The 12,360-nt window shown below is 39.2% G+C and overlaps 2 protein-coding genes across 7 annotated transcripts; both read left to right on the top strand.

Annotated features, from left to right (window-relative positions):
- Nucleotides 1-884: 884 nt before the first annotated feature.
- On the top strand, nucleotides 885-3,226 carry gp1bb (glycoprotein Ib platelet subunit beta). Of its 2 annotated transcripts, none has more exons than XM_074669495.1 (2): nucleotides 885-997; nucleotides 1,578-3,226. In XM_074669495.1, exon 2 carries the CDS (start codon nucleotides 1,590-1,592, stop codon nucleotides 2,211-2,213), a length of 624 nt encoding a protein of 207 aa, XP_074525596.1. In that variant the 5' UTR covers nucleotides 885-997; nucleotides 1,578-1,589; the 3' UTR covers nucleotides 2,214-3,226. The 2 variants fall into 2 exon arrangements, with proteins under 2 accessions (XP_074525596.1, XP_074525597.1); XM_074669496.1 differs by having other exon boundaries at nucleotides 911-993.
- Nucleotides 3,227-3,767: 541 nt separating this feature from the next.
- Nucleotides 3,768-12,305, top strand: dhx37 (DEAH (Asp-Glu-Ala-His) box polypeptide 37). Of its 5 annotated transcripts, none has more exons than XM_074669490.1 (26): nucleotides 3,768-3,838; nucleotides 4,095-4,209; nucleotides 4,304-4,470; nucleotides 5,023-5,135; nucleotides 5,230-5,605; nucleotides 5,723-5,871; nucleotides 6,002-6,094; nucleotides 6,244-6,340; nucleotides 6,706-6,819; nucleotides 6,908-7,223; nucleotides 7,328-7,398; nucleotides 7,493-7,628; nucleotides 7,722-7,798; nucleotides 7,992-8,224; nucleotides 8,316-8,427; nucleotides 8,540-8,646; nucleotides 8,926-9,114; nucleotides 9,284-9,408; nucleotides 9,590-9,706; nucleotides 9,810-9,982; nucleotides 10,070-10,184; nucleotides 10,435-10,572; nucleotides 10,663-10,757; nucleotides 11,002-11,075; nucleotides 11,199-11,296; nucleotides 11,390-12,305. In XM_074669490.1, the coding sequence occupies exons 2-26, from the start codon at nucleotides 4,107-4,109 to the stop codon at nucleotides 11,464-11,466; spliced, it is 3,465 nt and encodes a 1,154-aa protein (XP_074525591.1). In that variant the 5' UTR covers nucleotides 3,768-3,838; nucleotides 4,095-4,106; the 3' UTR covers nucleotides 11,467-12,305. The 5 variants fall into 5 exon arrangements, with proteins under 5 accessions (XP_074525591.1, XP_074525592.1, XP_074525590.1 ...); XM_074669491.1 differs by having other exon boundaries at nucleotides 3,824-3,893; XM_074669489.1 differs by having other exon boundaries at nucleotides 3,838-3,918.
- The last annotated feature ends 55 nt before the right edge of the window (nucleotides 12,306-12,360 follow it).

The raw sequence follows: 12,360 nt of genomic DNA, 5'->3' as shown, positions 1-12,360 counted from the left end.
TATAAATTTGACATTAACACATTAAAACTACATAATATGGCTGGATTTTAAATATTAATGAGTCAGCATGTTTGAGACTTTCACTAGTCTCTTTTCTTCCACCAGTTATTTATTTATTTATTTATTTTTTAGATGAGAATATTATTATCTTGACATATTTACTCTTCTGGTGATTTGTGTTACTTTTCTTGCTGTACTCTCTTAGGTTTTGTTTAGCACTTTGGTAAACCTTTGTTGTTTTAAATATGTGTGCCAAAAATTTAGTTGATTTAAAAAACAACATCTCTTTTATATTGTTTCATTAAGAAAAAAAATATTAAAAACACAAGCAATGCACATTCATGCATAGGCACAAAAAGGGACATAGACTAAGAAAACACAGAAATGAGAGAAACATTCATCATCAAAAGCCTTATTTAGATGTCAGTATATTCAAGAAAGTTATAGAAAACTTTTCAAATCTTTCAAAACTTGTCAAGTTTGTTTTTTTTCCGAAACAATGTCTCCAGCTAAAACTTTGTATGAGCTCATTCAACATTTTTGATGATAAACTTCTCCTTAAATGTTTCTCTATGACCTCATAAAAAGAGTTCCCAATCTTATGTGTGTAGATCGATAGCTGTAACCAAACTCAAGCTCTTTTTAAGGTGATATAAAAACATTAAGGGCAGGCGAGCATGGACACTTTCTATTACTTCAGAGTAGGTTTCCTTAAAGAGAGTTCCAAGAAATTAATTTGACAATAAAGAAGCAAAAGATAAGAAGTCCCAGTACACTTCCTTTGTTCTGTAAGAAGCTTGTCCATGTGTGTGTGAGTGTTTGTGTGTGTGTTGTGTCAGCGCATAAATGTTGTTTCATATGTGTCATTGGCCTTTATCAGCAAGAGCCAGCTGGGCGCAGAAAGCAAACAGACACACACTAACACACACGCTGCGTCTCAGAGGGAGCTGCCATAGGAAGGAGTACAGAAGTCCTCTGGAGACTCACTGCACAGTAGGTAAATTCATTCTGGCTGCTTTTTATACAATTTTTTATTCAAATTCTTCTTACTCAGTTCAAACAGAGGCCCTCAAACTTCATGTGGTTTTTTTTCCTTTTAATGATGCGTGGACAGTTGATTTAACATCTCAGACAGAGTGCTCTTTTATAACAGCTTGACTTACTTTTCTATACTGTCCTGTCCATTGCAATGTATACATGTTTGAATGTTTCAAAACAAAAACTTAAGGGTAAAATTTTCTTTATGGGTTGATACAATTTTCCTCCATCTTTTGCAAATGAAGAAATTTTAACCCTGTTGGATTACCTTCCAAATTCTACGGCCAAAAAGATGAAAACAAGACAAAGAGAAAGCTTCTCAGCAGCTGTAATGTATTATTCACCCTAAAACTAAAGTATTATTTATAACATCACATGAAAGCATGGGACAGTTAAGTTAGAGACTGTTAAAGTATGATGCGGATACTATTAATTCCCCTAAACTTTCAGGATTAAGGAGATCAAAGTGGATTATTTCTCCTGTCTGATTTAAACAAGAAATAATCTGATCACTCTGTCATCTCTCTTCTTCTCTCCAGTGATCCATCACCATGAAGGGGCTTCTGCTCCTCAGTCTGCTTCTCCTAGCTGCAGGTCAAAGGTCATCATCCTGCCCTCACTTTTGTTCCTGCCATGGCCGACAGGTGAACTGCAGCAGCAGGTTTCTCACCTCCTCCTTGCTGCCCACCGGTTTCCCCCCTGAGACCACTGATCTCCACCTCCACAACAACAAGCTCACCCACCTCCCGAACGGGCTCCTGGACAGTCTGACCTCCCTGCGCTCCATCTCCCTCCACAATAACTCCTGGGTGTGCGACTGTGGCGTCCTCTACCTGCGAGCCTGGCTGCAGCGTCAACCTGCCAACCTCAAGTCACACCTGGGCGTCACCTGTAAGTCTCCTGCAGGCCTGAGAGGACGGCTGGTGGTGTATCTTGCTGAAAAGGAGATCCTGGACTCGTGTCACTACTGGTACTGTGACCTGGCCCTGGCCTCTCAGGTGTGTCTGTTCGTGTTTGTGGCTGTGCAGGCGGCCCTGCTGGTGGCCCTGCTTGTGTTCCTGAGGAAGTTTGAGAGGCTCTCCAAAGAGGCCAAGAGGACCACAGAGGAAAGCTTCACAGCCGGGGAGAATCAGAGGGAGAACGAATACGCAAATTTAAAAGATGGCAGCATCTAAGAGAAAGCTGTGATGTGTTTAAGTGTTAGATTTACATTAGCAAAACAGCAGTTCATTATTTGCACGCTGGGCAAAAAAATTCTAATCTGATTTTTTTCAGTTTTAGAATTTTATTTTGATTTTGTCTTCAATACAAGGTGGTTTGATCAGAGAAAAAAAAAAAGAACAAATGATCAAAGAAACTGTGCAGAGGGGTTCACACAGGTTCCAGAGGAGTGGACTGAAAATTATGGACTTAATTTGAATCCTATGTTTCGTGTCCAAATCTTAACCAAATATTACAATTTGCACCTGAATGTAACAGATGTTGAATTTTGAGGACAATCATCATCAACAATAACAGGTAGTTACATTTTCTGTCAGCGAATTCTGGAGGATATTTGTTTCTAAAGTATCTTAACTTGGACTTCTTGAACTTGACTGAGAAAATACAATAACCAAGTCATTGTAAGACAATATGTTTAGTGAAGGGAAAATAGCTTGAAATTTAACTTGCAATATATATATATATATCAAACACCATGAATATTTCATTTTCACTTACATATCGTAATAGCAGTTATTTCACCAGCCATTAGTAAAAACTAATATGCCTTTATCCGCATTAACATAATACCAGCTGATAACACTTTGCTGTTTCGGGTATTTATTGCACCTTGTCCCAACAACCTGTTTTTAATCTAGCATTTTTTTGATTGCACCAAGTTTTGCATTTTAAAAACATGAGCCTTTCCTGCCTACTCCAAAACCAATGTGGTTGAAAAATAAAGTTTTATATTTTTTTTATATCAGATGTTTCAGGTTGAAAACAAATGAATATATTGTACTTGTTTGCCATTATGAGAAAGTGTACAAGTTATCTCAGAAATCAAAATGATATTAACTGAGTCTTAATTAATAATGGTTATGTCTAAAGTTCTGAAAGATTTCTGTAAAGGTTTTTATGGGCCTGTGCGTAATGCCAAGCAGTTTAGAAATTATTTATGTTTTCCCAACTTTGTCTTAAAATTTTTGTAGTCATTTGACTTTTTCAGTTTATTTATTGTGACATTTGTTAATGTGTAAACAAAACCCTATAACTATTCTATTGGACCATTTATGTTTGCCCTGGACAAATTTTAGATATTTTATTATGGATTTTAAAATGTACTTAAGCCATATCAAATGCATGGATTTTATATCAAACACAATAAAAACAATATTTTACAGAAATAAATGTAATGGAAAATGTGTGGATTACTTTTTAAAAAAATTTTATCATTCTTATTATTGTTTTTGTTGTTATTCCATATTTATTTTATTTTATTTTATTTTATTTTATTTTATTTATTTATTTATTTATTTATTTATTTATTTATTTATTTATTTATTATTTTTTTATTTTTTTATTTATTTTTATTTTTTTTTTGGGGGGGGGGGGGGGGATGTCCTTAAGGCGTTGATATTGTATTTGTAGAATTTTTTTACACTTTTGATAGATTTTAACTTTAGATAAATCGTATCAAGTACAGCAGTTAGTACTCTGAGTTATATTCCGTACGTTTCTTTGTAATGGGGAACCTTTCCGCGGTGAGAGTGTTTCGGTGGCGGACAGTTTAACCAGACGCACTCTCGTCTATTTACACGTGAGGTTTCTGGGGTTCTATTCTCCAAACTTTTAGTGGGAAATTTCAGATTCAGGTCTTTTATAAAGTGAAATACAAATGTGAATATTTCATTAATTTTAAAAAGATTAATTTGTTTACTCTATTACGCGGACACCGTAACGGTTAGCGTACAAATAGCTCAGTAGCTCATTTCTAGCTGTTATTATTTTGGTGTGTTAAACATAATTTATTCTTTAGGCTAAGTTTGATATTTTGTGTTGTATATCTTTTACAGATCTTGGCTAAAATGGGTAAACTCAGGAAGAAACACAATTGGAAGGGAAGACAGCAGAGCGATCCTCAAAAACCAGCGGATGAAGTGAAGACAGAGATTGTTTTGGAACTGAAAGGTGACACTTTTTTTTTTTTGTCTCTTAAGTCAATTAGACTTTATGCATTTTAGAAACTGGATTTTTATCGCCTCCAAATTTTGTCCTTCCAAAGATGCAGACCGGCTGAAAGGTGTAGATGAGAGCAACGCTCTGGTTCTCCCAGCCAACAAAGCCAAGAAAAAAGCTTCAGTGATGCCTGTCTCCACCAAGAAGCCCCTCACCAAGAAACAGAGAAAAGAGCTGCAGAAGGTTCTGGAGAGGAAGGAAAAGAAGGCTCATGTAAGGCTCAGATGGACTTAATTCTTATTATCAGCAACCAGCTCTTCCCACATAGGGCTGTCTGATGAACTATCGTACATTTGTAGTACAGATGCATCTCCAATGTATCTCTCAATGTCAAGCTGTCCAAAACACTCTTGGAAGTGGACTTGTGTATCTTTACACAAATAATATTTGACATTCATTGGGTATTTTTCCATTTGAAGACTTCTTATTTAGGGCCTGTGTAAACTTTTATTTTATCACATAAAAAAGTACAATGTGGCAAATCGTGTTTTGGTCAGTTCTCTTAGAGCTGCTTCTTCTAAATTTAAAATTAGAAAAAAGATGACAAAAGTATGTGAGAATATGAGCCGTCATTATTGCTGACATTACTGTTAGTTTTACAGCCAGTTTATTCCTACTTAGTTATTCTCTGTAATCAACCCTGCATAAGCACCAATCATTAAACACTGAACAGCTTTACTAGCACGGACTCACAGAGATCACTAACCCAGAGCTAACCTGCCCATCCCACTCATCTGTCCTGCTGCCTTTCCCATTCCCTTTCAGAGAGCAGACATCCTGACTAAACTGGCTGAAGTGCAGCTTCCAGAGTCTGAGCTGAAACTGCTTTACACCACATCCAAACTGGGAACAGGAGACAAACTTTACCAGACCAAACAGTAAGTGTACTCATTCAGCATTTCAGTGAGTGTAAACAATCATTTGCTGGGTCTTTCATTGTCACTCTGGAGTAATATTTGTGGTTAATTTCAGGTTGCCAGACGAAATAACAGATGGGGACTCAGGGCCAAAGATCAGCAGCATAAGTGGCGCGAACAGAAAGAGAAAGTGGAAAGAAGAAGAGGATGAGGAAGAAGAACAAAAAGCAGAGGAAAGTAGCGACCTTGAAACCTCGTCTGATGAAGATACTGAAGAGGAGCAAATAAGCCAGATGATGGAGAGTGAATCTAAGGAAACCCCAGAGCCCTATGTGGAGACTGATGACAAACAGGAAGTGAAGGAAGAACAACCCAAAACAGAACTGGATGAACAAAAACGGGAAAAGATTTTAGCTCAGGAGAAAACCCAAAACAAGACTCCCATGCAGCCAACCATCTTTGTTCCTGTTGACAGAGCAGCAGATATACAGGTGTGTATGTGTGACTATGTTCACTGTGCATGTTTGAGACCAACTTTATACCTCATTAAGGTAAGCATAAATGTTCTCTTGTGAGTTTGCTTCACATGCTCTGATCTAATCCTTCAGGAGGCTCGTCTGAAGCTTCCTGTGCTGGCAGAGGAGCAGGTGATCATGGAGGCGGTGAGAGAAAACCCCTGTGTCGTCATCTGTGGAGAGACAGGAAGTGGAAAGACCACGCAGGTTCCTCAGTTTCTGTATGAAGCTGGCTATTCCAGGTATGTCGCGCTCCTTAGATGAGCTTTTAGTGTACTGGATGTTTAACAAAAGACAAAGCTTACATTCAGAAACATTTTGCAATATATCATGCATTTTACATCCTCTTCTTTCTTTTTTTTTTCCTTGCAGTGGCAGTGGTATAATTGGCATCACAGAGCCTAGAAGAGTCGCAGCTGTCAGTATGTCACACAGAGTGGCCAAAGAGATGAACCTGTCCACTCGGTAACAGAACTTTTTTAATTTTAATTGACTAAAATCTTTAAAGGAACAGGCTGTTGTGCTTTTGAAAACTTATTTTTCAGTTATGGGAATTTTTTTCTGATGATGGAAATATGATGTCTATCATATGGTTCATGGTTGTTTATTTTTAGGGTGGTGTCATATCAGATTCGATATGAAGGAAACGTGACCAGTGACACTAAGATCAAGTTTATGACGGATGGTGTTCTGCTGAAGGAGATTCAGAAGGTATCATCTTTATTTTCAGTTGATTTGTATTAGAGAAAAGTAAAAGTAAGCAAGACAGGAAGTGTTAAGTGTTCAAATATAGAAGAAAAGAGAGAAAAAAGAGCATGTGGTAGAGGGTTATGATTTGAACCCCCAAAATTGAGGACTTTAGTCTCTGCAGTGCAGAGGCTAATGCGTTAAACAGCTGACTAAACTAAATTGGCAACCCTGAAATTGACTTTAAAATTTTTGTTTTTTTTGCCTTTAAGAATTGAAAACTTCGGTCAATTATTGACTTGGTCAAAACACATAACATACAGATCATTTTGTCTATAGAAGCCTTAAGTTAACTCTGCTGAATTTCAACCCTCTGTCTTGTCTTGTAGGATTTCCTGCTGCAGAGATACAGCGTGATCATCATAGACGAAGCCCATGAAAGAAGCGTGTACACAGACATCCTCATCGGACTGTTGTCTCGAATCGTTCCACTCAGAAATAAGGTAAGAAACTGTTGACTACAGACATTCATGAGATGATCTTTCACTGTCTTTCTGTTCTCATTTCATCACCCTCTTTACGTCTCTGCAGAAAGGTTTACCCATGAAGCTGCTCGTCATGTCGGCCACTCTGCGAGTGGAAGACTTCACAGACAACACAAAGCTGTTTCGATCTCCTCCACCTGTAATCAAGGTGGACGCTCGTCAGTTTCCAGTTAGCGTACATTTTAATAAACGCACCCCGATGGAGGATTACACTGGAGAGATTTTCCAAAAAACCTGCAAGATCCATCGGATGCTGCCCCCAGGTGGTATCCTGGTGTTTCTGACCGGTCAGGCAGAGGTCCATAGTCTGTGCAGAAGACTGAGAAAAGCTTTCCCCTTCAGGAAGGGAAACACAACCATAGGTTAGTCAAACTCACATGAATATACACAGGCACACACATCTGTTTGACTCTACACACTCACACCTGTGAAATGAAAAGTCATGTCAATGCATTTTTGGGTTTAGGTGAAGACGAGGAAGCAGACAGCTCAGAGGCACTGAGGAGATTTAAGAAAGCCAAACAGAAGAAACCAGTTGTAAGTCCACTCTCAAAAAAAAAAAAAAAACGCTCATCCTGGGTGGAGATTTTATAAACATACTGTATACTAAGAGTGGGATCTCTGTCTCCAGTCTCTCCCACAAATCAGCCTGGATAACTACTCCGCTCTCCCGATGGATGAAGGAGATGAGGACAGAGAGGCAGGGATTGGAGATGAGGAGGATGGCGGATCTGACGTGGACATAGGAGATGATCCTGCAGATACAGGCAAGCCATACGAATGAAAAATGTCATCCTAGCTTAAAGCAATCAAATTCAAATCTATGCTCTTAATAATTCTTCTCTGTGTCTGTTTTGTAGAGGAGAAAGCCGACCCCTCTATTCCTCTCTACGTTCTCCCTCTGTACTCTCTGCTGGCTCCGGAGCAGCAGGCTAAGGTGAGATCAACAATAATGTGTTGACATAAAACTGTCGAAATGTGTGGCTTCATAAGGAAACCTAAAAATAAAATTAATTTCAAAATCTTTTATCAAATTTCCCAGTGACAGATTCACACTTCTGTGTACGGAAACTGGTTGAAATAAAGGAGCTTCAATGTCATGGACATATCATGTACGTCTCTCGCTGCAGGTGTTCAGACCTCCTCCCCCTGGGACTCGCCTGTGTGTGGTGGCCACCAACGTAGCCGAGACGTCTCTGACCATCCCTGGAATCAAATACGTGGTCGACTGCGGTCGAGTTAAGAAGCGTTTCTACGACAGAGTAACAGGGGTCTCTTCATTCAAGGTCACATGGACCTCACAGGCCTCAGCCAATCAGAGGGCAGGTAGAGCAGGACGAACAGAGCCAGGACACTGCTACAGGTTTGGATGACTTATAACTGTCTGACAATGATACTGTTTTTTCTTCACCTAAAGATCTTCATGTGTCTGTGTTTGTTTGATATCTGTGTAGGTTGTACTCTTCTGCAGTATTTGGAGACTTCCCTTTGTTCTCTGAGGCGGAAATCACTCGCAGACCTGTGGAGGACCTAGTTTTACAGATGAAGGACCTCAACATTGATAAGGTCAGCAAAAAACAAGCACTACACAGCATAAGCTAGCTTGTGATTGAAGTGTGGCTGAGAATGATAATAAAAAGCCTTCTCATATTTCACCGTCATGTTTCCATTTTTGCAGGTGGTGAACTTTCCTTTTCCCACGTCTCCCTCTGCTGAGGCTCTGGCTGCAGCAGAGCAGTTGTTGGTCTCATTGGGAGCCCTGAAAGAGCCGCCTCGCACAGGAAGGTAACAGTTACATGACATATTAAAGTCAGTAACTGACTTTAATATGTTTTTAATGTGTTTGGTTGCCTGCTCCAACCAAATTCTCTGGGCTCAGATCATGCCAACAAAACAAAATAATGGTTTATTTGAAGTTAATTGAAAGAGTTTTCTGTCATTCAACAGCAGACTGTTTGCCTATGATAAGGACCTTTGCTAGTTCAATAAAGCCTTTTTTATACTTGAGCTTTTTTGACATTACTTGACCTGAAAAAAACTTTTTTTTTTAATTAAAAAAAAAAGGGTTAAAGACATGGAAAGAGCGAGGTTGAGCTGTCCCATCACCCCCCTCGGCAGAGCCATGGCTTCCTTCCCGGTGGCGCCGCGTTACGCTAAAATGTTAGCTCTGGGTAAGCAGCAGGACTGTTTGCCCTACGTCATCGCTGTGGTAGCCGCCATGACAGTCCGAGAGCTCTTTGAAGATCTGGACAGGTGAGATGACCTTTATTTATTAATTTTGAATATCTGTGCGTGGATACAGAAGTTTAAGAAAGGAAACCTACGTTTTTTTTTGCTCAATTAGGCAACTTTAAAATCAGTCCTCTGATGCAGTGTACTTAATTGGACCTTATACATTCATCACTTTTGATTCCCTCCTCAGACCAGCAGGCAGTGAAGATGAGAGCTCCAGGCTCACCCAGCGACGTGCTCGGCTCACCCAAATGAAGAGGTTGTGGGCCGGGCAAGGAGCATCACTCCTGCTTGGAGACCTCATGGTCATGCTGGGTACGTTTACTTTTATTCAGTTATAAAACCAGCAGTGCTGTAACAGACTTTAAGAGGGAATGCTGGGATACATTTTTTTCCCATAGTTCTTATTTTATCTTTTTAAAAAGACATTACATTCATCAGTGCCTTTTTAAAGAAAAAATAATAAATAAATAAATCTATATCTCTGCGTACACAGGCGCGGTTGGTGCTTGTGAATTTGCTGGCTGTACCCCGAAGTTTTGTGAGGACAACGGTCTGAGGTATAAAGCTATGGTAGAGATCAGGAGGCTCAGAGGACAGCTTACCAACGCAGGTAAAGACATGCACTCATGCACACACATATGCATTTATAAATCTTAATGCTGTTTCTAGTGTTGTAGAAAAAAAAACAAAATGCTTGTGCTCTGTCCTCTTAGTGAATGCAGTGTGTCCAGAGGTGGGGGTGTTTGTGGATCCAAAAATGGCTCCCCCAACAGAGCACCAGGTGGTCTGCTTACAGCAGATCGTTCTGGCTGGATTGGGAGACCACCTTGCGAGGCGTGTGCAGTCTGAAGATATTCTGGACCCAAAATGGAAAAACGGATACAAGGTAAATCAACCAGAGGGCTGATTGAAGAGAGTCCTCAGTGCTCTTCTTCACCTCCTCACCTCCACCTTGATCTCTTTTTGTTCATAGACACCTCTCATGGATGAGCCAGTGTTCATCCATCCCACCTCTGCCTTGTTCAAAACACTGCCAGAATTTATCGTCTACCAGGAGATCATGGAGACAACCAAGATGTACATGAAGGGTAAATGACTTTTATGAACACACCAGATTTAATTTCTTAGATGCAACTACAAACTATAAAAAGGTTATCTTTTTCTGAACTTCCCAAAAGTAGCTTGTGTGAAGTAGATTCCAGCAAGGCTAGCACCCAGCCAAAAAATAAACATATAAAACAATAATAGAAAAATCTATTGCACACTGTCAGCAGATAACAAAACAAACATCCTGTGGACTCATGCTTTTATCTGACGAAATATCTTCCCCTCTGATAGGTGTGTCAGCGGTAGAAGCAGAATGGGTCCCACAGCTTCTGCCTCAGTATTGTCATTTCGGCCCTCCACTGGAGACACCATCACCCTGGTTCTGTTCATCCACTGGCACCATTAGGTGCCACCGCTCCAGCACCTTTTGTAAGTTTACTGCTGAGGACAATCAGCTGTGTTCATACAAAGTGGCATGCTTTAATATAGGTGCATTTTTCTGTTTCTTTATCCATGCAGTCCGTGTTGCTTGGCAGCTGCCAGCGGTGGAGAAGGAATATCCGGACGGCCTGGAGCGTTACAAACTGTTTTCGAGGTTCCTGCTTGAGGGAGAGGTACAGCAGAATCAAGTTTTATTTGTTGATAAAATGATATAACAAAAATAAGCAACCAATATAGATCAAATTCTCCATTAGTTTTCAGTGTTCTCTGACCAAAAAAAGGAAAATATTAATGATAAAAAGCATTTAAAATCCCCAGATCTCAATCATGAAGGTTCATAAACCAAGAAAAGTCTGAATGTGACAGGAATCTTTCTGTTAAATAAGTGTTATAATGATAGATTTGTCTGTTTTACAGGTTTGTTCTAAACTCAAGAAATTCAGCACCCATCTTCTATCACACCCCTCAATCATGCTGAAAACATGGGCAAAGTAAGTTGGTGCTCTGACACACACAGCTCCACCTTAAAACACTTATTCCCCTGATTTCTGTGATCAACAGAGTTATCATCAACTTTTCTGACTTTTCTGTGATGATGTTTTCTGCTGCTTTAGACTTCAGCCCAGGACAGAGGCTGTGCTGGGAGCACTGGTGTCAAAGAGAGTGGACTGCAGAGACACTCTCCTCAGTGTCTGGAAGACTGACGATAAATGTAAGGATTTAATGTGCATGACATGTTGGTACCAGTCTAATTCAGTGCATCCTCTTTTTCTTTAATCTTGCTTTGGTGTTTTTTTCCCAACAGTTCTGTTGTCTGCATACTGTCAGTGGTTGCCTGAATCCATGCATCAAGAAGTTGCCAAAAGTTGGCCTCCGTTATGAGGGTGGACTCTAGAAGAAAAGACAAACAGTTCTTGCACACTTGAGAAGAGACATGTTGATCGACAGATCCATAAAAATTTCTTTGTATAATGTAAGGACTTCTTGAGATCTTCCAAGTGTCACAACACCACAACCCTGCCTTTGCTAATGTTTGTATTTTATATACTGTATCTATGACTTGTACAGCTTTTGTTTCAGACAAAAAATACAACTTGAGATCTTAAATAACTTTGAACTGGTTTAAACATGTGCTGCTATCAGTGTTTTTGTCTTATTAGTCTTCATAAGACTTATTAAAACTATGGGCTCTGAATAAGGCTTTTAGGTTATTTATTTTCTGGGCTGAAACTGTTGATTGATTTTAAAGAGCAGCTTCACTATTGGGTCATTAGTTTCAGCTCAAAAGTTGTGTCAAATCCCCATGTTTTTTGCTATCATTCCATGAACATTTCCCAGACATGTAGAGCTTAACAATGAAGACAGGCTGAAACTGAAGATTGTTGGAAGTCATAACAAAGACCAGTGTCTAAACCATCATTCACAACTGTGAAAAGTGATCTTTTACAGTAATCACAAAGATTCAGAGATGCTGTCATCTCTCAAGGCAGACTTGTCAAAGGATTAGAGAGTGATTCATTGAATATAAAAACATTTTATGAGAGGCCACACTTCCATAACATGACCCCTGTCTAAAAATATGTGGGGCAAAAGATATATGTACACTTTTTCCTTTTTGTTTTTTTTTCTTTTCTTTTAAATTTTGTTTGTTTTTAACTTGGTGAAAACTGGACAAATTTATCTACCACACATAAAAGAACAATCTATATACATTTTTTATTTTAACTCTGCTAAGTTTATCTCTTTTTTTTAATTGTTTTTTTTTTGGTTGTTTGT

This window comes from Halichoeres trimaculatus, unplaced genomic scaffold (genome assembly GCF_033239565.1).
Source record: "Halichoeres trimaculatus isolate MK-OKI-2021-1 unplaced genomic scaffold, fHalTri1.1 fHalTri1_scaffold_5, whole genome shotgun sequence".
NCBI classification, from domain to species: Eukaryota; Metazoa; Chordata; class Actinopteri; order Labriformes; family Labridae; genus Halichoeres; species Halichoeres trimaculatus.
This window is presented reverse-complemented; position numbering and strand designations above follow the sequence as displayed.

What these genes read in the sequence shown, in the direction of transcription:
- dhx37 (XM_074669490.1), top strand. Translation starts at nt 4,107, where the DNA reads ATGGGTAAACTCAGGAAGAAACACAATTGGAAGGGAAGACAGCAGAGC. An exon ending in GAGATGAACCTGTCCACTCG is followed by an intron (nt 6,095 to 6,243) that starts GTAACAGAACTT and finishes GTTTATTTTTAG; the next exon opens with GGTGGTGTCATATCAGATTC. An exon ending in AGATGATCCTGCAGATACAG is followed by an intron (nt 7,629 to 7,721) that starts GCAAGCCATACG and finishes TCTGTTTTGTAG; the next exon opens with AGGAGAAAGCCGACCCCTCT.
- gp1bb (XM_074669495.1), top strand. Translation starts at nt 1,590, where the DNA reads ATGAAGGGGCTTCTGCTCCTCAGTCTGCTTCTCCTAGCTGCAGGTCAA.